Source organism: Cavia porcellus, unplaced genomic scaffold (genome assembly GCF_034190915.1).
Source record: "Cavia porcellus strain 051 isolate PalLab524CR breed Dunkin Hartley unplaced genomic scaffold, mCavPor4.1 scaffold_3, whole genome shotgun sequence".
Taxonomy (NCBI): Eukaryota; Metazoa; Chordata; class Mammalia; order Rodentia; family Caviidae; genus Cavia; species Cavia porcellus.
In genome coordinates, this window is record NW_026947486.1 from 19,231,847 (window position 1) to 19,258,162 (window position 26,316).

Consider the following 26,316-nt stretch of genomic DNA (forward strand, 5'->3'; position numbering starts at 1 on the left):
TTTTAAAAACTTTGTTGCTTATTAACAGAAGCAAGCAAACTACCAGGGCTATGATGACCTCTCTGGGGGATGGGAGCAGCTGCAGGTTTGCAGGTGCCTCTGGACCTGAATTCAGGATCCTGAGGACTGTCTCTAGACTGCAGCTCTTCCTAGGGATCTGATTCCCAGGTTGTACTTGTGACCTCCAGCACTCTTTCCTTTTTTCCAGCTGGTTCGATTTCCAGAAAAAAATTTTTGTAGAGGAGTCCCTCAGAAATATTTTAATTCCCCAAGGCAGAGGAAGCAAAGTTTTTCTGCACTGTCTCCATCTTAAGTATGAATAGATGTACAGAAGGGGCTCCACGAGTAATTTTTTTTTCTGTGCAAGGATTCAATCACACACTCACATGTTCACATTAAGTACTGTACCCACTTTTACAACCCATACATCCATCATGATATCTTAATGAGTGTGCAGTTTTGGCACACAGTTGTAACCTCACACATACATTCCACACATCCTTAATTCTGTTTATTTTTGAGGCAGGGTCTCACTGTGTATTCTAGGCTGGCTTCCAACTCACAGCAATCCTCCTGCCTTGACCTCCCAAGTAATGGGACTAAAAGTGTGCACTCTATGTCTGGCCAATACACCCTTAATTTTTGCACAGCTCCACAGGTCTGCATCACACACACCTCATAAAGCACACACCCACATACCAATGAACACATACCTCTCACACCTTGTAGTAGCAGCCGGAAACCCTCTTTGGTTCAGTCTTTCCAAGATGACCAATTATTAACTTCACTTCATTACATCAACTGGCCCATTTTACATAATGGGAAATTAGCCCAGAGAAGTCAAATGAGCATGTTGACAAGATGCCAGGCACCAAAAACCTACCTTCTGAACCTTCATGCACAGAAGGATTCCCTTCACCCACTGAAACAGTCTTGAAATCTGCTCCTGATATTTAAGGCCACACTACACTGGTGCTTCAAAAACACCCAGCTCCATAGCTATCTGTGCCTGTTTCTTCCTTTGTAAAATGGGGGTAATATTGACTTCCATGGTTTGCTGTGGATTGAATGTGTTCAAGCTTCAAGACACTACCAGGTGGATAGTAACTACTTTCTAAGTGCCAGCTATTACCATAATTATTATGATTCCCATGTGTCTCATCGCAGGGGGCTTGGCATTCTGTGAGTGGTAAATGAATGCACAAATGCTAAGAGCAGTGGTGTTTTATTGCCTCCTTCACTGTTTCTTAGAGAGACATGTGCTGCTCTTGATTTCTCTTCCTATGTCCCCTGATGTCCAGCATTATTGTTCGTGTACAGTAGATGTTAAGTGTCAAATAAATGTTCAAACTAAAGGAATGCCTATTCTGTGTCTGTTCCCTGGCTCAGATGTACTCCTTCTGCCAGCCCTCCTTCACCTCAGATGTCTAGCCTTAGTTCTAACCTACAGTGAACGCTAGTATGTTCAGTGAAATGGACATAGGTGAAAGCAATTAGCATCTGGGTTTGCCCTGGGGGATCCTCCCTGTGGATGCTGTAACTGCTCTCAGCCTCTGCTCCAGCTCACAGCATATCACAGCCACTTCATCAGCCGCCCTCCCACCCCCGCCTCAAGGAACTATTTGTCGCCTGTAATTGTGGTGTTGGAGCTGGGCTGTTGCGAGTGGGTAGGTGCAGGTGTTTGAGCTGCAGGGTGCCAATGCTAGCCACGCCTCTCTGCGGTGGTTCTGGGTTAGCTGAACGCAATTGGTCAGCAGGGAGGCTTTAGCAGGCCACCTAGAGAGCTTCAGAAGGCCAGAAGACTGCAACGAACCAGCATGCTGGCCAATCAAGAAGTGTCTGCCAGGGCCAGTAGCCAATCAAGACACTTTTCAACCAGAGATCTGCAGAGGAACTTGCTGGGTGCCCTGGGGCCCTAGTGAGGTACTGCCTTAGGGCAGTAGAGAAAGGAGCTTTGGGATGGAGACTCACTTTCAGGACTTCCAAGGAGAGTACTGTTTCCCTCAACTGGCTGCTTGACATTTTGCTCTAGAAGATACTATTGCTCCATTTCTGGGACAGGGGCTAGGTTGCTTTGCCTTCGTTAAGGAGTCTTAGAAGAGCCCAAAGAGGCTGGTTTATTGAGGTCTGGGATGTCAGGGGGGGCAGAGCAGAGAGAGAGGTTTTAGGGCTCTTCCTCCTCAGGGTCTTTGCAGGCAGGCACGTGTAGACATGGTCGTTTCTCCTCCAGCAGCACCTTCTGCCCTTGCAGCTCCTCGCACTGCGCCAATGGTTTCCCCCAGAAGGTAACGTTCTTCTCACCCTGGCCTTCGACGACGGAAACTGTGGGTCTGGGGCATTAAAGGGGCAATGGAGGAGAAAAGCTCAGGGAAGGAAAGAATGCATTCGACAGTTTTTTTTGAGGGGTGGTGGTGGTACTGAAATTGAATCTAAGGCCTTTGCACTGAGCTATGTCCCCAGCCTCGTATTTTTTTTTAAAGACAGACTCACTAAATCAATAAGTTGGCCAGGCTGGGCTCAAACTTGTGATTCTCCTACTTCAGAGTGCTAGGAATACAGATGTGCACCACCATGCCTGGCAAGAAACTTAATGAATGCCTACTTTGTGCCTAACACTATATTTTACCTGTAAAATATTGAGCTGTTCGTCTTTTCAGGAACTGAGGCACAGAAACAGAAATGGTACAAATAATGTCAATACTTGAGTGCTCAATAAATGGTGACTGTTAATTGCTGGCATAAGCTTTTTTGTTGTGGTGCTGGGGTCAAACCCAGATTCTCACATATGCTAGGCAAGTGCTCTTCCACTGAACTATCCCTGGCCTTTATGAATTTTTTTAGACAAGTTCTTGCTATGTAGTTCAGGCTGGCCTGGAACTTGCAGCGATCCACCTGCCTCAGCCTCCTGAGTGCTGAGATTACAGGCATGAGCCACTCCATTCAGTCTTTCACTCATTCAAGGCCCGTGTGCTGCCATTCAACAACTCTAACTTATCTTCAAGACCCATTTTGAGCTCCACATTTGGGAGATCACATCCTAGATGGCAGACCTTGTATGAGTTGGGAACAGCCCACTTAACCTAGTAACTTGGGTATTTCAACCCTAAAAGCTGGGCCACTCTGGATGCCAAAATACTCATATGGTGGCCAATCACATGTGTTCAGGATCCTGCCTCGTTTTGATGTCAGGAATGCTTTTCTCAACCGTAACTGCCCAGGAAGACCCAATCAGCTTCCTGGACCCAGGCACAGTGGTAGTCCCTTTGCCACACACATTTGTTTACTTGGGTCCCTTAGAGGATTCAGAGATCTGAGTTCTATATGTCAGCAACTGTTGCAAAAAAGGCTTTAGAGTGCCTCAGCATGGTGAGATGTCACGTGAGTGAGTGGAGGAATAAGTGACTGAGAGCTTAGAGTGAATGCACGTGAAGGACTAAGTGAATGGGAGAATGGCTGAGTGACTAAATGGGTGACTGAGGGCAGAGAGGTTATAACTTTTCCCCAGTATCTGTTTTCTCTTCCTAATTTCTCCCCTCTTTTTATAGCTGGGAGATGGCATTTGGCAAGGTAAAGACTACAGACCCAGTGGTGGAAGCCCGGGTTGGAGGAAACCCACTCTCACACCTTTAACATCATGACCCCTCCCAATATACTCTATCTGTCACTCACGAGAACTTGGGGAGTGAGGCCATGCAGCGGCGCTGGCGGACGCGGGTGGGGTTGGGCCCACATGGGGGTGTACACAGCCCCCAGGGAGTCCACTGTGACCATGAGCCTTTCTCTCCAACTGGGGGGACAAAGTCAAAATTGGAGGTCTCAGTGCAAAAGGGAAGGGAGGGCTGCTGGGCCATGGGGTCCACAGCAGAGTTGGAAGACCCAGACCCCTGTCCCTGGGTGTGCCCACCCTCACAGTATCATCTGTGGGACACTCACAGATGCAGTTTTGGATGTTATAGCAGTGTCGGATTTCCTGGTGTTTCCCAGGGCAGCGCTGGCCATTAAACTTTCGGCCCTTGCAGATCCTTACGCGTGTCTGCTGGCCTACGATTTCCTTACAGCGGATGGCGCTCAGGTGCGGGCGGGTGCAAGTACTCCAGTCACCCCAGGGCTCCCACTCTCCGTCCACTGCAGGGACAGGGGGCACCAGGATGCAGATCACAGTGGGGAACCAGTAAGGGGGTTCAGGGAAGAAATGAAAACTGGGGGGAGCGAGTAGGGGTGATCACATGTGGGAATGGGGGCTCAGAGGTAGAATCAAGGCATGAGGAATAAGAGGCAGGAACAAGGCCTTAGAAGCAGGATTTGGTAGCAGAGATGGGTAAAAGCATAAGGCATGGAAGCAGCCCCTTCCCTTGAGGTGCTGACCAGGGCAAGGCACAGCTGTGTTGCAGATGTGGGCACGGGTGTCATCACCAGTACAGAAGCTGCCTCCATGCTGGGGCACAGGGTTATCGCACTTCCGTTGTTCCAAGATCTGGCCCAGGCCGCAGGTCACAGAACAGGGGCTCACAGAGCCCCATGGTCCCCAGCCCCCAGCCACTATTGGAGGAGAAAAGTGAGTAAAGTGTAAGGATACCTCAATCCTCCCTCAGCCCAGGGACCCGAGGTAGACTACCCCCTGATCCTTGTGTACCTGGGCAGGGTGGCAGACCAGCACAGCTCTGCTGCTCATAGGCTGTTCCTGGACAGGGATTTCCAGGGGGATTCTTGGAGGGCTCAGGGGCAGAACATGTGCGGCTTCGTGTCTCCACAGGTTTGTGGGGTCCACCGTGACAGGAGCTTGAGCACGAACTCCAGGGGCCCCAGGGACCCCAGGCGCCATGGGCTGTGGTGGGAATGGGAAGTCACATGTTGGTTAGATATGTTGAAGTCCTCTTACTCTGGTAGTTTTCTGCTGTAATCCTAAAGACGCACCCTGTGTACCCGCATCAATATCCTGTGGCAACCCTCACTCACTAGGGCAGACCTGCTGGGTGTCGCAGGCTTCCGATTCCTGGGCCACTCCTGGGCAGTGGCCCCCACACTTGGGGGCAGGGTTATTACATACTCGACGGCGGATCCGGGTTCCTTTGGAGCAAGTGACCGTGCAAGGCCCCCAGGGTTCCCAGTTAGACCAGCCGCCCATCTCTGTGGGTGAGAAGGGAATGGGATGGAAATGGGAGTGCCATTCATGGATCCTCATTCAATTCCTCATGGACTCCACACCAAGTAACACTGTCCCTGTATCCTTTGCTCCCATCCCACATTTGGCCCACATCCATTAGTCATCTAGACTATAGCAGTAGTTATACCGGTTCCCCTGCTTCACTCCTCAGGTAGACTGCTCTATTTACAAACAAAGAAGATTGTATTTCTCCCCTGACCACAGTTCAAGTCACTCAGACTAAAGCTCACTGTGGTCCTTTTCCTCCAGCCACTCTCCTCCAACCACCCTGGCTGCTCATTTTCTCAAAGCATCCAACACTGCCTACCCACAGTGCTTCTGTGCCAATGTTTCCAGTGTCATGAGTCGTGTGACAGGAAGTGCTTGCCCACTTTGCTAAGCTCCTCACCAGGACAGCATTGCTGCTCCTCACAGGCCTGCAGCTGCCATTCAAGGGTACCAGGAGCCTTGTTCTCAGAGCACTGCCCACCCCAGCCTATGCATCGGCGGTGGCGCAGCTGGGAGCCTTCAGAGCATGACACTGAGCAGGGGGCCCATGAGGACCACGGTGACCATCGTGGGGACCTGTGAAGAAAAGCACATGTCCCATCCTGGTACAAATAGACAGGATGGCATACGGGACTCCAGAAGCACTTGAGAGAATGTCATGTAAATGTGAAGATTTGATTGATGAGTATCTACCCCCTTAGACGTGGTGGGGTATTGAATGGAAAGAGGCGGGTACATGGTATGTGCTTGGCAAATATCCTTTTCTTTCATGGCCAGGGCCCTTGAGTTAACCCTTGAAAATCCCCGAGGACAAATCCAGGTACACAGTAAGCAAATGTAAGCAATAGGAGGTTGGGATTGCTGCCAGAAACCCAACAGGTCATCACTCTACACAGTGAGAGGCAGACAGAAATGCTTAAAAACAGAAGCCATCCTCCCAATGAGCACAGAGACCCCCTCAGAAACACCCCTGCCAATGCCAACTAGGGGCCCAGAGCTGTTCTTAAAAATCCCTAAGGTCCTAGCCTCATTACGAATCTGGAATATAGGGTAAGCAGAAAATAATGAGCGAGGCGTAGTGGCACATGTTGATATTAGTCAAGAGAATCTACGTTCAAGGCCAGCCTGAGCAACTTACACTGTGTCATAAAATAAAATAAAATATAAAATAAGTAGTTCAGTGTTCCCTAGGTTCAATTCCCAATAGTCACCCAAATATATATTTATTAAGAGATGAGTTACCCTCAGGAATCCTCAAACTGCTGTCCAGCTCCTGCAATTCATCTAGTATAGGGAAAGTGCTCAAGGAAATGTAAAGTGTCATCATGATTAGGGCTCTGCGGCTGTCCTTATGTGTTTTTATACAGTGAGCAGTCAATATATAGAGTTGTCATCACAATTTGGAGGGTAGAATTACCTTCAGAAATATTTGAGCTGCAAGCCAAATAATTCAGTGCACTATGGGAATGATTTTCAACCAGGGGTGCCTTTGCTCCCTCACCACTCTGGGGAGATGTGGCAATGTCTGGAGTCATTTTTGGTTGTCTCAACTGGTGTGTGTAGAGAGGTTGTTATGAGCATCTAGTGAAAGGGTATGGATGTTACAAAATATCCTATAATGCACAGATCAGAGAAAGAATCTCCCAGTCCTAAATGTTAATAGTGTCAAAGTCAAGAAACCCTGAACTAAAGGTTGTGATCAGGAGCCCAGGGGGGCCACCCCATGAGACTAGAGAAAGCAGGCAGTTCTGGGTAACAATCCTCTCCTCCTTCCCTCAGCCCAGGTGCCCCGAACCTGCATGCCTGGCAGTGCCCATTGTCACGCTCCTTGAAGGCATAAGCAGCATTGAGACAGCAGTCCTCCAAACTGACATCTTTCCCCAGGAGGCCCTTGCACTTGCCTGAGGAGTCTTCATACTGGGAAAAGCAGAGCACTGGGTCCGAGCCTGTAGTAGGATCAGGGCAAGGGACATGGACAGTCAGGGGTGTGGTGGGCTTGGGCACCCCTGGCAACAGTCAGTCCCTTTCCCCACTCACCTGTGGCCGGCAGGGTGAGCAGCAGCATCAGCAGCAGCAGCAGCGATTGAGGGACCTGCACTGGGGCAGTCATGATGAGCACACCACTGCACCTCTGCCAGAGAGGACCAGCTTGATCTGAGCTGACCTGTTGCTGCAAAGAGGAACCTGCCTGCTGCGGGAGGAACTGGGAGGGCACTGTGCAGTCCTCTTTGGCTCTGGCTGTTCCCTTGTCTCTCTGCCTCCTCCTCTTTTCTCTCCTCCCCATTTTCTGTGTTACCCTTAGTCCTATTTTATTGTCATCCAATCTCCAGTACCTTGTACTCTGCTCCACCCAACAACTTTTCAGCAATCAATGGCCTTTGGACAAATTCTCATTTAGGGGCAATGGGGCCTGGGAGTCCAGAGGAAGATGACTATGGGTAAGTCACATCAACCTTTCTGAGCCTTAGTTTCCCTATCTGTAGGAAGAAACACTCTCAACCATAATGGCTTGGTCAAGCCCCTGGCAATGCTGAGTGTGGATGAACTGAGTGTGGTGCTCCGTATGGGGTGGGGGAAGCATGGATTGGGGAAATTGCTTCATTCTCCAGTCTGACTGAACCCTGCCCTCCTTCTGCAAAGTGAGGTTCCCTGTGGTCAGCATGTGTGTGTATGGGGGGTCAGTACAAAGGAAGTGAGAAAAGGAAGTGGGTTGGTGTGAGGAGGGACTCAGAAAGGACACATTTGGGGATATCCGTTCCCCTGGGGGCCTAGCTGAGGATATTTTCAAACCCTGGGGCAGGGGTAAAAAGGAGGGTATTGCCATGCTCCTTCAGATTATCCTTGAGCAGGTACCACTCGTCCCTGAGCCTGTTTCCTCTTTTATAAATACACAGGGACAGCACGAACAACACAGGTCAGGCTTGGTGCAAAGATTAGGAATTGATTTTTAAGTTCCTAGCACAGTGCCCGGCAACTGTTACATTGATTTGCTCAACATGTATTGAGCACCTATCAGATGCCTTATGTCGCTCTCAGGATTAGATGGAACAGAGAACAGACCAGACAAAAAATTCTGTTCCCCTAGAGTTATACTCTAAAAGGTGAGACAGTGAACATCTTGGGTGACATCTTTGTCACTCTCTAACCCAGTGGATCTTTTTTTTTTTTTGGTTCCAAGGATGGAACTCACAACCCTGCACTTGCAAGGAAGGCACTTATGCTGCTGAGCTAAATCTCCAGCAACCCAGTGGATCTTAAACCATACTGTAAACTGGGCATGGTGGCACGTGCCTATAATCCCAGCACTCAGGAGGCTGAAGGCAGGAGGATCATTTTGAATTCAAGACCAGCCTGGGCTGCAAAGTGAGCTCAAGGCCAGCCTGAACTGCATAGCGAGACTCTGTCTCAAAAAGACAAAAACAAAACAAACAAACAAACAAAAAAACTCCACTATGTACACCAGGATCAAAAGGCTTGATAAAATTTTAGATTGTTGGGTCCCACACCAGGGATTCTGAATGTGCATTTCTAACAAGTTTCTGGTTGACCACTTTTAGAACTGCCATTTTAGCCCTCCATCCTTAATTTACTTTGTGGGTCTCAGCTACAGAAAACAATCTCACATGCTCTCTTTTACTGTTAATGATTAATTCCTCTTCAGCCCACTTTTTTTGTAGGTGAAATGGAGATCCACAGTCCTGCTATTTTCTTTTTTTCATAGCCCTGAGTGAAATTCCAGAGCCCGTTGTAAAAGCAACAATTTTGTGGGATAGGGTTGGGGCTCAATGGTAGACTGCTTGCCTAATGAGTGAAGGCCCATGTTTATCCTTCAGCACCACAAAGCATAAAAACAATCTTTTTAATTAACAAAAAGGAGCCTGAGAAAGACAAGAAGACAATGCCTCATTTCTCCTGCATTCACAGAGAAAATACAAAAACAAGATAAAACAATAAAACAAGATAAAATAATCTGGTGGGGGGGTCAAGACAGAAGTTTCTCAAGGGTACTGCTCATTGGTACACAATGGTTTGAGGCCAGCAAGTTGAACCACATAGAAATACACTGTCTCAAAAAAATAAAAATCAATAAAAAGAATACCGTTCTTATTTTGGGGCAATAAAGTGTGTGTTAATATCTGTATCCATTACAGATGTATTCTGTTCTCAGAGAATGTAAGACTGTTTCTCAATGTGTGCCTTGAACAAAGGGGTCTTGTTAAGATTCTAAGACTTCAGCTGTCAGCCCTGTGTTATCCTATGAAAACAAACTCCCCAAGAAACCTGCAATTCTGCCTACTTGTTTTATTTAATAACCTGTTGCCCTGGTAATACTGTTATAATCGATATTTCCTTTGTTCCTTAACTACATAAATACTTACAGGATTCCCTGCGGATGAGCGTTACCTGCACTTTTTCTCCCACACACATTTAGGCATTAAAATGACTGCAGATTCCTTCTTTAAACCAAGAATGTGAGAATCTTGTCTTATTTATTATATTACTACCTGATACAATGTATTTTATGTGTTTCTTGTCAGTTTCCCTCACTGAGTATGAGTTCCACAAGGGCACAGATTTTTGTCTGGTATTTTGACTGCTGGGTCTGTGGGCCAGGAGATGGGTACCAGCAAACAGTAGATGCTCAATAAATGTCCACTAAGTGAATGAACAAAGCAAAGGAACAAAAGTTGAGATTCAATTACTAAGTGCTTAAAGGAACAGTCTACATTGAGAATAAATCACCTTATGGAATAATTTGCATTTCAAGGGCTGGGTCTGGTTCAGACCACTTAGAGGGTGTGGAAGGAAGTCCCAAGAAAAAGCAGGGGATTCCCAGCATTTCAAGTTTTGGAGAACTGAGAGGTGCCAGCCCAAAGGGCTGAATCTAAGGGGCCTGTGAAGGCAGCAGACAAAGGAGAGGTTTCTTCCCTAGGCCTGGCAATTCAATCTATGGCCTCTAATACACTGGTCTCTTTCTCTCATGTTTAATTTTTTTTTTGCCTGTATACATAAAGTGCTGGATTTGCAGCCTCTACTATAGTTATTTTTGAACAAGCTGAAATACGTACGTATCCCATCACACAATCTCAGACAATGCCACTTACGTACTCACGAAGTCATTTTCTGACATTGATTCTCAGACTCACTACAATCTCCTCTAACAGTTTCACATGCAGTTATCTCTCATGGCTTGACTCATTCAGCATCCCCGTTGTTTATTTTTTCATTAGTTAGTTTTTCACGTACACGCAAGTCACATTCTCTAATAACAAGTCATTTCATTCAGTCTGCCATTTTTTCACATCCATAAATAGTCACTGATTTACATTCATTACTAACTGGACTCTTATGAAGTTTTTCATACAGACAAAATCACCATCTCTCTTCCTCTACTCACTTAAGCCATTTAAACCCCTGCAGTTGCTGATTATAGCCTTTGATAGCCTCCTGTGAATGGTCTCACAAGCATGCGTCATTGCAGTGTGTTCGACTCTACCCTTACCTGCTTCTCAGCTTTCTTCTCAGCTTTCGCCATTCCAAGTTTTTGCGCTCTAGCCTGTAAAAAGTCTTTACAGAGTTTCACACATAAGTACACAACTGATTTCTAAAAACCCTGCTCACTCGTTTACTCTGCCTTACCACCTAGTGTACTTCTGATACATGCGGATACTGATTCTCAACTACTGCCAGACTCTCCACAGGTCTCACGCAATCAGCTGTCCATGCTGTGTCAGTCATGCACACCACTGTGTTCCTCCCAGTCAGCTTGCTTATAGACACACACAACTACAATCTCCTAAGTGTCTCACACATTCTGATCACAGTCACTCAGGGTCTCAGTGGCTCAAGCTAGTTTTTTCTTTTCTTGTTTTTTCACAAACATATGATCTCTCTTTCGTTTTATGAAATATTTCACAGACTCACACTTTGTTTTTGTACTGGGAATCGAACTCAGGACCTAATGCTTTGCCAGGCAGGCACTGTGTTGCTGAGCTGTATCTCTGGCCTGACTCACACTCTTAGACACTGCTCAGTTGTGAAGTTTCTTTTCCATGACTACTGTTATTGGCCTTTCTGCTCTGTACCTCTCATTAACATTTTTCTTCTCTCTCCCTCATGGACAATTCTGTGACCTACTACATCAGTTTAGTCCCTCAGGATCACCAGAGCTGGTGGAAAGACTGCAGTCACTACAAGCCAGGGTGCCACTTGTCTCAGGTTCACAAGTGCATGTACACAATGAAAGCCTCTTAGCCTCAGCTATTGCGTTTCTTATGGTTTTTTCCAATCATCATGAAAAGTTTTCAGAGACATATTCTTGTACCTTGGATCTCAGTATCTCTTAGCCCTCAGTCAATTTTTTTCTTTTCCTTTTTTTAAGGGAGGAAAGATTTACTTAGCTCACAGTTTGTAGAGGTTTTAGTCCATAACATACAGCCATTTTCTCTCACACAATTCAACTCACACATTCCTTTGACTTTAGCTGACACTTTAGCCTCGCACAGCTTTGCACAGAAGCCATTCACACTCCACAAGTCACAACCAGTCAGTCGCCTGTTTTCTCACAGTAAAGCCTCTCACTTACACCTGGTCCCTGACAGTCTCTACCTGTTTCCTGGCTACACAGTCTCTCACACTCCGTTTTGGTTATTCACTCTGTCTTGCTCAGCATCAGCTTGTAAGACACTAACTATCTGCAGTTCTCATTCCCCTCTCATAAACAGTCTTTCATGCTGATCACTGCAAGTTTTTGTTCAGGACTTTTTTGCGGGGGAGGCTGTGCTGAAGATGGAATAGGCAAGCATACTCTACCACTGTGCTACATCCCAACTCTTGTACAGTTAATCTTTCATCCAGTCTTAGTTGAGTTTCTGAAACACAACCTCAATTTCTCATATTGACACACAGTCAAAAGTTTATGGTCACAATGTCTGCTCTTCTCTCATACACATAAGACACACAATCACAGCATTCTACACTTTCTCTCACACATATTCAATCACCAATTGGCAGTCTTAACTACGGTTTCTGACACACGCCATCATGTTATTTCTCTCACAATCAGTCTCTGCTTCACACTCTCATTGCCCTTCACACAAAGTTGTGACTATCACATTCAACTCATCATGAAGACATTCAGGGGGGCGGGAAAAATGCCAGCAGCCTCCAGCAACACCTTTAAAAATATATATTTACAGGAACAATTCCCCATTCTCTGGGACTCTTAGAAAAAAAGGTCCATTTTGGGGAAATAAAACACACAGTGGAGACGAGTTCAGTATCATCTCCCAAATCACCAAGCCCCAGGTCCCCAGGCCTGGGCTGGTGCTGACAGGAGGTGAGCTCAGAGTCTTTTGAACCCACCCTCTTTAGCCCGGAATTGAGACAAGACAGCTTTATGTCCCTCATTCCTCCCTCCCAACTCCAGGGACACTTAAAGGGTCCTTTGTACCCGCCCGCAGGAAATTGGGGGGCTGGGAGGGAAGGAGTTGAAAATACATGTTTGGTATCAAAAATAAACACTTGGGTGTGGCAGGAAGATTCCCCCCAAATCCCTTCCTTCCCACCCACCCACCTCAACAGATATAGGAAGAGATACCTCCCTCTCCCTTATTGAAAAGCCCCATTTAAAAATAGATTATACTATCAAAATGGCAGGGGATAGGAGACAGGGAGACCTGGAGTACTGGGTGGAGGGGTCCCCCAGACGGGGACCACCTCCCAAGAAAACCCTCCATTGGGAGGTAACAGGCAGGACCCCAGGAAGTTTGGCAGACAAAGGAATGGCTTCTCAAGGGGGAGAAGAATAAAAGGGATGTTTCTCCCTGGCCAAAAGGTTAGTTGATAAAAGGACAAGCTGTCTGAGAGAGAGGTTAGAGAGGTGGAAATTCAAATTCCAAGGGTGCAATTTCTCCTTGGCCAGGACTCCCAAAGTATGAAACTATAGGAATTCTTCCTGGACATTTAGTATGGCCAGGAATAACAAAATGAAACAAAGTAGCTGTTCTACCCACACCCCAATATGTAGACAGGGCTCCCTCATCTCCCCAAGGGCAGGCCGAGAAATAAAGAAAGAAAGGTCTTTCTCCAGCCAGACCCTGATTGTCTTGCCTTGGGGAAAAAAAGAGTAGGGAGATGGGGGAGATGTCTTAACTACTCCCCTAAAAGAATTGGGCCAGGCTCCTCCCAGTGGCCTTCAAAAAATAAATAAATAAACCATCCCTACCACTGCAGTAGGAGACGAATAAGGGCGGCCACTGGGGGACTGACGAAGAAGAGAGAAATGGTGTTTTCCACGGATGAGTTAGTGTAAGAGATCCTTCTTCCCAGGAATCCCACCCCACCACAACCAGAGCATGAGTCTGTCAGATGAACTGTTTCTCCTTGAGATGGTTGGCTGGAGAGAAGTCCAGGGACATGGATGGAGTGACCCCAGAAGGGGCAGTAGTGGTGGTAGTCATGGCTTCTGGGGCCCTGGGGAGAGCACCACGGGGGTCGAGAGGCCATCCACGCTGATGGAAGGGATGTGCACATGGGCGCTGCCACTGGATGGAAACTGGGAGCAAAAATGGAGAGGTCATAGATGGAAGCCATGCTACTCTTGCCCTCTCCAAGATTGCGGGGAGGAATACTACCTGGAAGGAGAGTTTGGCCGGGCTACGGGGTGCGATGGGACTCAGGGTGCTCCAGAAGTGAATGCTGGGGGGTAGCGAGCTGGGTGTCAGCAGCACCGGGGTCTGTATGGAAAGGTTGGTCAGAGCTCAAGTGAGCAGAAGGCAGGTGTGGGAAGATGAAAGGAACTTGGTCTTATCCCACTACATTTTCCCAGACTTTATACAGTCACTCCTCAAGTTTGTTTATTTTTTATTTTTTTCAATTAGATTTATTCCTCAAGATTATAGACTGAGACTATATTTACTAAAGCTATGTCCATGAAATCCCTCAAACTCTACACAGACATCCCTTCCCAACTCCTCAGAGTCCACTTCCTGTTGCTGAGACCACACTGGACGAGACACTCAACCAAGCTCTACCCACAGGCTGCTCTCAAGCCTCAGGAGTTACTATCACAATAGCTCAGGGTCTATGCAAATCCTGGAATATAAAGCCCCATACCACCCAGGAAACAGCTCCCACAGAAAGCTTCCAGGCGTCTTACTCCCACACCTACAAAGTCCCCAGATCTGCCTTTCCTAAAGTCCCATCCAGTCCAAGCCTCAGCACAGTCAATCACTCTGGAAGATTCTACCCTCTTCAGAGATAACCATATTTATTTATCCTATTATGTTGGATGTCACTCATCCATTATGTGCTAATCCCATCCCTCCCAGCTGCTAGCCACACCCTTATACAGGGACTCACCAATGTGTGCGTAGGTAACAGAGATGGTGTCAGTGCCGGCCCCGGTGCCTGCAGACCAGAGCCAGTTCCTGATCCTGGAGTCCGTTCAGGTCCTGGTCCACCCAGCAGGCTCGGGCTGAGTGGAAGCTCTAGGTCCCGGGGCTTCCGACCTTTCTGTGGCTGAGTGATGTCAGGGGTGGAGACTTGTGCTGTAGCCTCCATAACTGGGGGCAGTCGGGAGGGCACACCCTCTACAGGAGGGACTTCCGGCTCAGCCTTGGCAGCTTCTGGCACAAATCCCACTTCCCCAGCAGCTTCCAACTCTTCCTTGGGCCCCTCCACCTTCACCTCTGGGGGAAGTGGTCGGCCCAAACCAGGCTCCACATTTAGCTCTTCCGATTTCAGGTTTGGAACCTCTGGTGGAGTCAGGATAACCTAGGAAAGGAGAGGGCACAAGGTTAAAGGTTATCACGAGGTAGAGAAACTGTCTCCTGTAAGCCATTCAATGATTTCCCTGAGAGATGGGCCTTGGTACTGGGAACATGACTAGCTATTAGGGCAGGTCCTCCAACAGGACATGGGGCTTCTTAAAGGAAGTGGAACTTTCTCTGGGGTAGGTCTTCATATGAGAAAGGAAATCTAGGGTAAATATCTGATAGGGGAAGAGCTCCTGATATCAGTCTCAGTCTTGAGAACAGAAGTTCTCAAAAATCTACTTTAAAGACCAGTAGCACCTTTTTCAAACTCATTAATAATGCAACTTTTTGCATTCCACTCTCAAATCCTGTTAATCAGAAACTCTGAAGGTGGATCCCAGAAATCTGGCTTACTAAGCTATCTTGTTGATTTTGACGAGCACTGAACAATAAGGACCAGTGCATTAAATAATTACACTCAGAGCATGTACTCCATATTGGGTAACTACTAATTGTAGCACATTTGTTCTTCCTTCTCAGGATTTGCATAGCTCTCCTCCCCACCTCTTTCTAAAGCTCATGTCTTGTCCTCTTTCCACCATTATGGCCCTTAACAGGATTTCTCTCTTCTACCAGTCCCAGACCTCATTTCAGAATGTGGTCTCCTTACCCACCCCCACTGACTCTCCAACTTACCTGCAGAGGCAGGCCCGCGTCTTCTGCCTCCAGACAGGCTTCCAAGGGGTTTGGACTGGTGCTCCTGCTCACTGAGGCGGGCACTGCTCCTCCTGCAGAGGTGGCGTTGGGGAGCACCGAGGCAGGCCGAGGATGAGGGGGTGGCTGTGGCTGTAGCGACTGGATGGTGAATGTGGAATAGAGGCCCGAGCGCATGTATTCATTACGGCTGCTGCGTGCCAAACCGCCTGGGCCTACCATTCCTGCACCCTTGGGTGTGCCTGGCTTTCCAGAGGCATTGTCCCCAGAGGCTGCATGTACAGCAGCAGGGGCCACATTTGCCACTGTAGAGGCTACAGACGCCTCAGGCTGGGGCGGGCAGTCCTCTGTAGAGCACCGTGCAACATCAGGGTAGGACACAAACTTGTAGACGAACTTCTGGCCACTCACCTTGCGGATGATATTCTGGGGAGGGGAAAGACAGAATCATAGGCCTTGGAGCGAGAGAGAGGAGGGTGGAAGGAGGACACTGATGGGTATTTCTCTTCTGGCATCTTTCTTCCTACTTGTTTCCTCTTCGCTCATCTGTTTTTCAGTTTGTGGGCTTCTCTATTTTCCTGTCTATATCTCCTCCTTTTCTTCCATCTCCCAAGTTTATCCCCCTTCTCTATTTCCCCCTCCAAAATTCTTTTTTCCGTATCACATTTTTCTTTCTGGCTCAAAAAACTGTAAGTTAACAGCGTTGGGTTGGGGTGGTTGCCAGGACATAGTTTTGGAGATTAGCTACTGCAATAAGACAGAAAAATGAAGTAACTGATCTAAATGTTGGCAGACTACATTACTATAGGCAAATGGAGTAATAAACTGTTGATATAGAAAAGCATTTAAGGCTATTGACACAGACATGGAACAAGGCAAGGTCACCTCTGAAAGACAGGGTGAGGCCTCATCAATACTGTTGTGGAAAGTAAGTAACTGACAGCAATTAGAAAAGAACATTAAGATACTGATGTAAATACTGGGAGAAGAGTCTCTGAGATGGCTTGTGGGGGTCACAGAGCATGCTTGGGGGTATTTCACAACATGCCTAATCTGGAGGGTCTCAGGGATGTTCTGGTGGTCTCAGAATGCAGAATGAGACCACCTCATTATTAACATTGTGTTGGAAGTTTAAGTTACAGAAATAAACGATTAAAATGGAATATAAACCATAAAATGGCATAAATATCATAAATTATTAATGATGTGAAACACAGGTATAGGGCTATTGGGGGGGTAAGAGGAATATGGGGCATTAGGACATTCTGTGGCACTCTTATGCTAGCCAGGTATGTCACAAGGTTGGCTTATGTTTCTCGGAAAAGCAACACAAAGGGATATTCACTAACATTGTTTTGGAAATTTCAGCTAAGGAAACATGATAAAATAAAATGGTATAAATACTGAATGGAAGAAACATCCAGTGTTGGTCTATGGGTCTGAGAAGACAAAATGAGGAAAATCTAAAATTTTAGCTGTAAGACTAAGATGATAAAATAGTTTATGTAAATGCTGGGATGGAATAGCATTTCTCTGGAAATTCCAGAGGATGGAGTGAAGAGCTGGCTCTATATGTTGTTCCAGAGGCTGTAGCTAAAGGAATAAGGGAAAAATGGAAAACAATTGATCAAAAATGTTTCGGGTTCCAGAGAATGAATTAAGGTTAGAATAGCACTGTCAGAGTGTTTTTAGGTATAAGGATAAGATGAAAGAATCTAGAGTAAGATAAGACTATTAAATAAACAGGGGATCCCATCACTGTTCCACAAGCTCTAAAGGACATGATGAGAACTGTCATTGTTAGCACTGTTCTCAAAGTTTGGGTTATAAGAACAAGGCACAGAATAAGAGAATGGTGGGGCAGCACTGTCTGGGGGATCACAGCGTAGGATGAGGAGCAGTCAGTATTAACACTGCTATAAAGCTTTTAGCCAAATCAATAAGACAAGAAAATATAATAACTGAGATAAATGCTTGGGGGTCCAATATTGGTTTGAGTATACCAGAGGATGGGATAAGAAAGGGTAAATTTTAATACTGCTTTCAACATTATAGTTACAGGAATTAAGAAAATGAAATTTATTTTTCTTTTTTGTGGTACTGGGGATTAAACCTAGGGCCTTGTGCATGCTAGGCAAACACTCTACTACTGAGCTACATTCCTCATTCTTGAAAATGAGCCAGGAGTGGTGGCACTTGGGATGTTGAGGCAAGAGAATCACTGTGAATTTAACAGCCTGAAATACATAGTAGGACCCTGTCTCATCACCCACTCCCCCCAAAAAATACTAGTCCTGAAAATGAAATTTCTGATATAAATTTCAGGGGGTCCCAGGATTGGTTTGAGAGGCCATACCTTGTCATAGTAGTACCGCAAAGCCCGGCTGAGCTTGTCATAATTCATGTTGGTCTTGTTCTTGCGGAGTCCCCACAGCCGGGCCACCTCCTCTGCATCTACCAGTTTGAACTCACCACCATCCCTCGAGGTCCAGGAGATGATATGGCCATTGCCTTGCTCTCTCAGCAGCTGCAGCAGAAACTGCCACAGGGTCACAGATGGGTCCATCGCTGGGGGAGTGCTCACGCCATCCCAGGGGTAGCTGGAGGGCAGACAACTCAGAACTGAGAGGCTGTGGGTAGATGAGGAGGCAAAGGACAGGAAAAGGATGATTTCTTTCTTGTTATCTTGTCTCCACCTCTGTCCCCAAACCCTACCACCATCTCTAAAGTACTTTTATACAAATGTCTAAGCTCCCCTGTTTGGCTTTGGATGCTTCCTGTTATGTGATGAGACTTTTATGGATCTGAGGATGGTGTGAATGTATTTTGTTTTTTTATTTTTTATTTTTTTAAATTTTATTATTATTTTTTTTTGGTACCAGGAATCAAACTCATGACCTCGAGCTTTCCAGGCAGGCACTTACACCACTGAGCTAAATCCCTAGCCCTGTGAATGTATTTTGTGTGTGGGACAAATGCAAATCTTTGCAGACTAGAGGCCAGACTGTAGTTGGCACATAACACTGTCTGGGCCCCCAAAGATGTTCATAACCTAATCCCTGGAACTTGTGTGTTATGTTGTAGTACATAGCAAAAAGGAACTTTAGATGAAATTAAGATTACAGATCTTAAAAGCAGAAGAGGGAGGCAGAAACAGCCCAGACATGGGGTGGAAGAACAGGTGGGAGAGATTCCAAGTGTGACAGGGACTTGAACTACTCACTGACACTAGAAATGGAGAAAGGGGGCTCCAAGCCAAGGAATATGGGCAGCCTCTTAAAGCTGGAATGACGCTCAGCTAAAAATCAGTAAGGAAACGGGGCCCTCCGTCCTACAACTCAAGGAACAGAACTCTGCCAACAATCCAAATGAGCAGCAGGAAATGCTTTTCCCCTGGAACCTCCAGAAAGGACCAAGCCCTGCCAGCATGTTGGTTTTAGCCTGATGAAACCAGTATTTGATTTCTGACCTACAGGGCTATCAAAAAATAAATACATTGTGTTAAGCTGCTAAGTCTGAGAAGAATTTATTACAGCAAAACTACAAAACAAGCACATACCCCCACTTGACCTTTAACGTTTGCATCTTCTACCACATCAATGTCAAGAGGGAGGCATGTCAGGAGGCATTTTTTGTCAGACCCTTTCAAATGGTGTTCACTGTGTATAGGGCTCTCTTCCTTTGCTTAGCAGACTTCCTCATCTTTTAATTCTTAGCCCAAGGGCTAATAATTTCATATTTCCTTTATAAAGCTTTTCTGAAACTAATGACATGTTTTTTGTCTACTCCTCTCACCTGTCACTTCATTTTGTTTGTTTTTTTGCAGTGCTAGGGATAAATCCAGGACCTTTCACATGGTCTACCATTGATCTCTAATTCTAGCCCCTATTCTTCTTGAGTACAGCACTAACATATATGGATTGCTTGATAGATGTCAGGAACTGCTCTAAGCAAAGAGGCAATATGGCCTAATGGACAATTGCCCAGGATCCAGTACTAGACTGCCAGGTCCAAATCCTGGGTCTGCCACTTATTAGCTGTATGACCCTGGGCGTGTTTTTATTTTTAATTAATTAATTAATTTTTTGGTATTGGGGATTGAAACCAAGGCCTTTGCACTGAAGTATATTCCCAGCCCTTTGCGTTTGATTTTTGATACAGAGTCTTGCCAAATCATTAATTTGCCCAGCAGGTCTCAAATTTTTAATCCTCCTGCCTCAGCCTCCCAGAGTATGGGGATCACAGACATATGCAACCACCTCTGGCTACCTTGGGTGTAATCTTTAATCTCTTGGTAACTTAAATTCTCTCATCTGTGAAATAGGGATAATGACATGCCCATCTGTGAAATAATTATTATGTGGATTAAATATGCCTGTGGTATGATAAGTTCTAACAAAATTAATTTCTGATTTGTTCATAATTCCTTGTCCACTACCCTAAAATCCATAAAGCTCTCAAAAGCTTCTCTGTAACTCTTTTGGCAGCAAACTCTGATTTAATACAAAACTACGTTCTTTCCAGTCTTTATTCATCCTCACTTAATGTGGATGTTCATACATTCTGCTGCAGAAATATGAATCTAGCCGATGACAGAGCTTGCTGAGAGTGTTATGTAACATATCATATGTACACCAGGTTACCTTTCTAGAATCTGAAAAATTTGCAGTTTTGAAACACATCTGGCCCCAGGGGTTTTGGATAAGGGCATGAAGACCTGAACTGTTATTTTTTTGTAGGCAGTGACTCATTTACCCTTCATCTTGACTCTGGAACGTAGATATTTCTATTATCACTAATTCATAGATGAAGCAGCAAAATGTCTAAGTGACTTCCACATGCCATACACCTGTAGGTGACAGGGGCAGAATTTGGGCCCAGCAATGAGGTCTAAGCTTTTTGCCATTGGGCTACACTACCCTCACATGGATGGCTCTCTCCTGGCACATCTCTCAGAGAACATACTTTTCCCTGTCAAGCCACCAATGCTTTTTCCTGGCAACAAACTGGGAATCAACACAAGCCTCTGGCTCCCCAAGGGAATAATTTTTGTCAATTAAATGACCACTTTCCTTGGATTGTTGGATTAAGAATAAACCTTCTAAATCAGAAGGTACTTAAGAACCTCCCTCTATTATTTATGGCTTTGCTCTTTAATCTGCAGTGAAATATACAATATGATCCTCTTACATCCATTCCAAGTACACTAATTCCAAGTACACTAACAGTGGTCTGAGACAACTGTGGTAGACAGTAAGCCATGGAGTGCCAGATTCAAGTCCTTTCCACACAGACCTCCCTGTATTTTATTTTAAGGCTGGCTTTTCTCAGAGGCCCAGAGAGTTCAGTGTGACTCCTGGTGGTGAAAACAGACAATTTTTCCTAGTTTCTCTGAGCTTCTGCAGAATCTCTTGGCTATGTGAAATCCAATGATTTCCAACCTCAACAGCACACAGGTTGTTGTGTTTTGCTTATTTCACTTTTCTCACTTGACCCCTAGGAAATCTGCCTTAGTCAGATGGGTTTATTTCCCTTCACTTGATTCACTAAACAAGCTTTCATTGAGTGCCTACTGTGGGCCAAGTGCTGGGATATAGCCATAGACACAACAGATAAGAATCCCTGTTCTAGCCAGGCACAGGTGCTGTTCACTTGTAATCCCAGGACTGTAGAAGGTTGAGGCAGGAGTGTGGCAAGTTCAAGCCCAGCCTGAGCAATTCAGCTGGGGATGCAGCTCAGTGGGAAAGTCCTAGGTTTGATCCCCCGTACCACAGCGGTAGGGGTGGTGGTGGTGGTGGGGAGGAGGAGGAAGGAAGAAAAAAAATGAACTCTTTCTCTGGCCCTGTATAGTGGTATAGGACTGCAATCCCAGCATTCAGGAAGTAGGAAGATCATGAGTTTAAGGACAGCCTGAGCTACACAGGGAGATCTTGTCTCCAAATAAAAAAGAATCCTTGATTAAGGAAAACTCACATTTTGGTGGGGCAGACAGACAAGAAATGAGGCAAACAAGTCAGGAGTATGGTAGAAGGTGATAAGGATTAGGAGAAAAGAATCAAGTAGGGAAGGAGTGGCTGTTTTTTCCAAAGTCAGTTAGTGGAGTCTATCCATTGAGAACCAACATCTAAGATCTGAAGGAGGGGAAGGAGCTAGGGCACTGTCAGCCTTGGACTGCAGGTGAGACAGGAGCCATGAGAGGGTTATGAATAGAAAGGTGACAGCCGGTGACTTGGATTTTAACAGGGTCTCCTTGACTCTTTGGGCTGAAGAGGCTACTGCAGTTGCCCAAGTGAGAGACTGGAGGTAGCTATGGAAATGCTGAAAAATAGTTAGGTTCTGGTTAAAATCTGCAGACAGAGAACAGAGATGTGTAGACAAGATTGCATGGCAGAGAGAGACAGGAGTCCAGAGTGACCTTGGTTAGTGGCCTGATCACCTGGAGGATGGTTGGTGATATGATCAAGTGAGAAGGCTGCACTAGCGGTGAAGAGGTTCTGAGGGGACATCAGGAGGCCAGTTTTGCAGAAGGTCAGCTTCAGAAGTTCATTACACAACAATGGGTATGCTATGTATAACATTAACTTAAAAATATGAAGCAGTCATACAGCCAATACAGTATACAGTATACTGCACACTGTTTTTTAATCAACCTATTTACGCTTAAAAGCACCTTACAGATGGTTTTTCATGTTTTCCCCATTTTCCAGATGAGGCACTGGAGGTACACAGAAGTTAAGTAACTTGCCCAAGGCCATAGAGCTGGAGGATGCCAGAGCCAAGAGTCAAACCCAAGTAGCATGGCTCCAGTCAGCAACCCAAGCCATTTTATACCAGCTGTGTATGAAAAGAAATGTGAAAGAATAGGACCCTAGAGGGTAACACGGATGCTGCTTACACACAGGGTGAGCAGGAAGGGTGTCCCTGAGAAAGTGACATTTGACCCAAAGGTGGGAAGGGACCATGGCATGCTGACACATGTGGGAAGGGGCTCTCAGGCACAGAGAACAGCATGTCCAAAGGCTCTGAGGTCGTCACTCTGTACTATTCAGTTAGCAGGGAGCTCCTATCTCTGAGGATAAGCACTCACTGTTCTGCCTGTGAGGAGGGCTGTTCCCTCTCCTAACAAACTCTATTATGCAATCAAGTCCCAGTACCTCCCAGGCAGAATTAATTCTTCCTCTGCATGATCCAACACACCAAGGAACCTGTCTGCCCTTGTAAATCTAGCTCTTCTCTGTGGGTTGTCAGCCTCATACCCTTCTGCCCTGTACTGTTTGTGGGGCCTTGAGAAACTTGCTCAACTTCTCAGGGCCTGTTTGTTCATCTGTGAAATGGGGATATCTGACTCTTGAAATCGAATATTCTCAAAAATACATCTACCTTCATAGGCTTTCATGAGGTTTAAATGAATGTGTCAATATATGAAAAGGACTTTGAAAAGTTTCTTTGGCCATGGTAATCCTCCAAGAAATGTTAGCCATTAGCTACTGCGTCAAACTTCTCCCTCCCCCTAAACACTGTTGAAACACCATGGCCTATGGCCTACACCACCTGGCTTCCATCACCTCTGTGGCCTCATTTTCTATTCCTCCCTTTACTTTGCTCCAGCTATACTGGCCTCCTTCATGGTCCTTGAATGTAGCAGGCACAATCCTACCCCCCAGGGCCTTTGTACAGCCTTTGGCTGTTCCTTCCGTCTGGTAAACTCTTTCCCTTTCTAATGTGCCATGTCCTATAACTTTGATCACCCCAATTCTCTAGTCCTATCTACCCTATTATATTTCTTTCTTCCTAGGACTTGTCTAATGTACTACCTAAACTTACTTGTTTATTTGTAATATAGACTGTCTTTCTCATTTTTAATAATTGTCTGCTGCTGTGCAGGGAAGGGATTTCTGCCTATCCACCCTACCTTGCCCCTAAAACAATGCTTGGTACTCACTAGGTGTGCAGTAAGTATTTGAATAGTCCACATTAACATTTTAATTAGTTATCTTATCTTTTCTCCATCTGACCCCACAGAGTTGTCTGAAACAATCATTTTCTCCATTTACTCATGGTTTAGATTTTTCTCAAGCACCTACTGTATATATTTTCAAGTTCTCAAGGAGCAATGGATAACCAGACAAAACCTGTAAGTCCTCACAGGCAGTGACAGACAACATGCAAACTGTACAGTGTGGCAGACAATGACAGAGGGCAAAATGACACAGCAGGGAAGGGGCCTGAGCCCTGCTGGTGTATAAGATCAGATGGTCAGGGGGATGCTGACTTTTAAAAAAAGCACAAATAGCATCCTTAGAAACATTTTTTATACATGTGCCTTTATACAGTGTATTTCAAGCACCACAGTGTGATGAACACATGCTTTACTGAAATAACACCACCTAGATGCAATGAAGTGCCCTTAGAAACATCTTTTCTCTCCGTGCCTTCAAAGTATTATACATCACACTTTAGTGAACAGATTCGTTCAATGAAATAACACTCACCTTATTCATAAATCAACTGGTATTCTTGGAAATATTTTTTATACATGTGTCTTCATGCATTGTGCTCCCTATGCCAGAATGTGGTGAACACACTCTTTAGGGGCTGGCATTTGAACAGAGCCCTGGAAGGAATCATGCCAGCACACAGGAGTAGCTTGGAGGCAGAATGAACAGCCAACACAAAGACCTCGAGGCTGACCCACGCCTGCTGGGTTGAGGAGCATTTAGTGGGAGGCCAACATTACTGCAGCACAGCTCTGGGGTGTAGGGCGATGGAGGTAGGGCCAGAGAGGTGACTTGCTTTACTTACAGGTATTCCTTATTTGCACTGGAGGGGATTCCAGTTCTGATGCTCCCATTTTAGAAATGGGGAAACAGGTGCAGGGAGAAAGTAGTGAAATCATTTATCCAAGGATATGGCTCCTAGCATGGAGCTGGGTGGGTGGATGTTGAGGCCAGGTGTGGAACAGACAGCTCTGCGGACAGAGGGAAAAGCCAAACAAAAGTCTGAAGATGGGAACTAATTTGGCTTTTTAAGGAATAGGGCCTCATGTGAGGAGTAAGGAAATAAGAGAGAAACCTCAAAAATGATCCTGTGCCTGAATATTTACTGGGGCCATCTTTGAGTAAGGTATTTAACCTCCCTATACCCCAGTTTCTTCAGTATTATCTCATACAGTTGTGATGAGGATTAAATGGGCTTGTGAATATATAAAATACTCTGCCTGGTACATAGCAGATGCCCAATAAATGTAACCTCACATTGGCATTTTCATCAATATCTCTAATGTATTTATTTGCTTACTGCAGTGAAGCAGAGTGCCTTCGGGGTTAAGAGCATCTGAGAGGGAGTCTGCGCTACAGTAAAAAGCCCTGGGCTCAACAAGTACAGAGGCTGATCTAAGAGATGAGAGGCTGGGAAGATCACAGACTGATCCAGCACAAGATTATAGGAGGATATGGTATGTGGGGTTTTTCGGGGAGTGGGGTGGGGGAGAAGTGTGTGTGTGAAAGCAAGGACAGGGGGAGTAAACAGGCCAAGAAACATATCACTAGAAAGATAGGAGGTTACCGTGTATCTTCTGCCGAGGTGAGTAAACAGGTCAAGAAACATATCACTAGACAGATAGGTGGTTACAGTGTATCTTCTGCAGAAAAACTTACTGGAAAAGCCATCACAGCGATTAAAAGGAGAGAGACAAGGTCACACTGCAAATGAAAACGTATAAAGCACCAAACTGACCCATTATTAAAAGAAGGGGAAATGCCCAAGGACGGGAGTCTACAAATAAGGGAGAGTCAGGGCAATGGATTAATAACTGGGGGAATGTGAACACAACATGTAGACTGATCCACTATAAGATGGGGTGGGGTGGGGGGAAGCCATGGTTTGATGCATTGGGGTTGGAGGTGTCAGAAATAAGAACCCAGAGGGACTCATCGTTGGGGGGAGGGCCTTACGGCGTTACAGATTGATTCACTAGAAGGAAGGGGTGCAATAAACAAAGCTACAGACAGTTCTCCTGAAAGTTGAAGCTTGGAGAAATACAGACACTCAGATGCCCGTACTATTAAAGGGGTTGGGCAATGCTGCAGACTGGTACTAAGTGAGGAGTGGGGAGACAAGACCATGAAGGACGAGTCCACTGTAAGTTGGGGTGGAAAGAAATATAAGCACGCAGACCAATCCATTACAGAGCGGGAGAGGGAGGTTGGGCCACGGTCAGATCCAAAACAAGAGGCGAAGGGAGGGGGCAATGCCACACGCAGGTCCACCAGCCTTGGCGGTGGGGAGCCCAAAACCAGCAGGCCACCGGCCAAGCCACATCCCCCACGCGGGGGCGAAAAGGATATATGGGGTCACGGATAGGGCCCTTCACTCTCCAGGCCCTGGGCTCACCTGTGCCTGGTGCAGTGGCGGCGTAGGCAGCTCCGGGGGGCGGGGGCTCCATACGCAGCCCCACCGCCCCCCAGGCCTGGGTTCCGAGGCGGCGGCGGCGGCGGCTGCGGCGGCGACGGCAGCAGTGCCAGTGCTGGCGGCTGCGGCGACAGGAACACCTAGAAGCCACCCCTGCGTTTCCCCACCGCTCACGTGGGCCCTTAGGGGAGGAGCCAAGCGACCCGCCGCTCGCTGATTGGCCAAATACCTTAGCTCTACCGCACAGTTTCGGGGGGCTAGGGGCCGGGTCCTAACCCACAG

At 46.3% G+C, this 26,316-nt stretch overlaps 2 protein-coding genes across 5 annotated transcripts; both read right to left on the reverse strand.

Moving 5' to 3' along the window:
• Nucleotides 1-842: 842 nt before the first annotated feature.
• On the reverse strand, nt 843-12,144 carry Cfp (complement factor properdin). Of its 4 annotated transcripts, none has more exons than XM_063245785.1 (10): nt 10,656-12,144; nt 7,190-7,283; nt 6,948-7,098; nt 5,553-5,728; nt 4,957-5,127; nt 4,634-4,825; nt 4,366-4,539; nt 3,934-4,125; nt 3,670-3,787; nt 2,084-2,330 (listed from the first exon to the last, which is right to left on the reverse strand). In XM_063245785.1, exons 1-10 carry the CDS (start codon nt 10,686-10,688, stop codon nt 2,165-2,167), a joined length of 1,467 nt encoding a protein of 488 aa, XP_063101855.1. In that variant the 5' UTR covers nt 10,689-12,144; the 3' UTR covers nt 2,084-2,164. The 4 variants fall into 4 exon arrangements, with proteins under 4 accessions (XP_012999764.1, XP_063101855.1, XP_063101854.1 ...); XM_063245784.1 differs by having other exon boundaries at nt 7,190-9,808; XM_013144309.3 differs by having other exon boundaries at nt 7,190-12,144.
• Nucleotides 12,145-12,326: 182 nt separating this feature from the next.
• Elk1 (ETS transcription factor ELK1) lies at nt 12,327-26,212 on the reverse strand. The gene is made up of 6 exons (XM_003462550.5): nt 26,017-26,212; nt 17,981-18,254; nt 15,607-16,050; nt 14,516-14,929; nt 13,789-13,890; nt 12,327-13,709 (listed from the first exon to the last, which is right to left on the reverse strand). Exons 2-6 carry the CDS (start codon nt 18,188-18,190, stop codon nt 13,611-13,613), a joined length of 1,269 nt encoding a protein of 422 aa, XP_003462598.1. The 5' UTR covers nt 18,191-18,254; nt 26,017-26,212; the 3' UTR covers nt 12,327-13,610.
• Nucleotides 26,213-26,316: the final 104 nt, after the last annotated feature.

Coding starts and splice junctions, on each gene's coding strand:
- Elk1 (XM_003462550.5), bottom strand. CDS start 18,190: ATGGACCCATCTGTGACCCTGTGGCAGTTTCTGCTGCAGCTGCTGAGA. Junction 16,051..17,980: donor TGCGGTACTACTATGACAAG/GTATGGCCTCTC, acceptor TCCCCTCCCCAG/AATATCATCCGCAAGGTGAG. Junction 13,891..14,515: donor TGTTACCTACGCACACATTG/GTGAGTCCCTGT, acceptor CTTTCCATACAG/ACCCCGGTGCTGCTGACACC.
- Cfp (XM_063245784.1), bottom strand. CDS start 7,436: ATGGGGAGGAGAGAAAAGAGGAGGAGGCAGAGAGACAAGGGAACAGCC. Junction 4,540..4,633: donor TGGTCTGCCACCCTGCCCAG/GTACACAAGGAT, acceptor CTCCTCCAATAG/TGGCTGGGGGCTGGGGACCA. Junction 3,788..3,933: donor TAACATCCAAAACTGCATCT/GTGAGTGTCCCA, acceptor TTGTCCCCCCAG/TTGGAGAGAAAGGCTCATGG.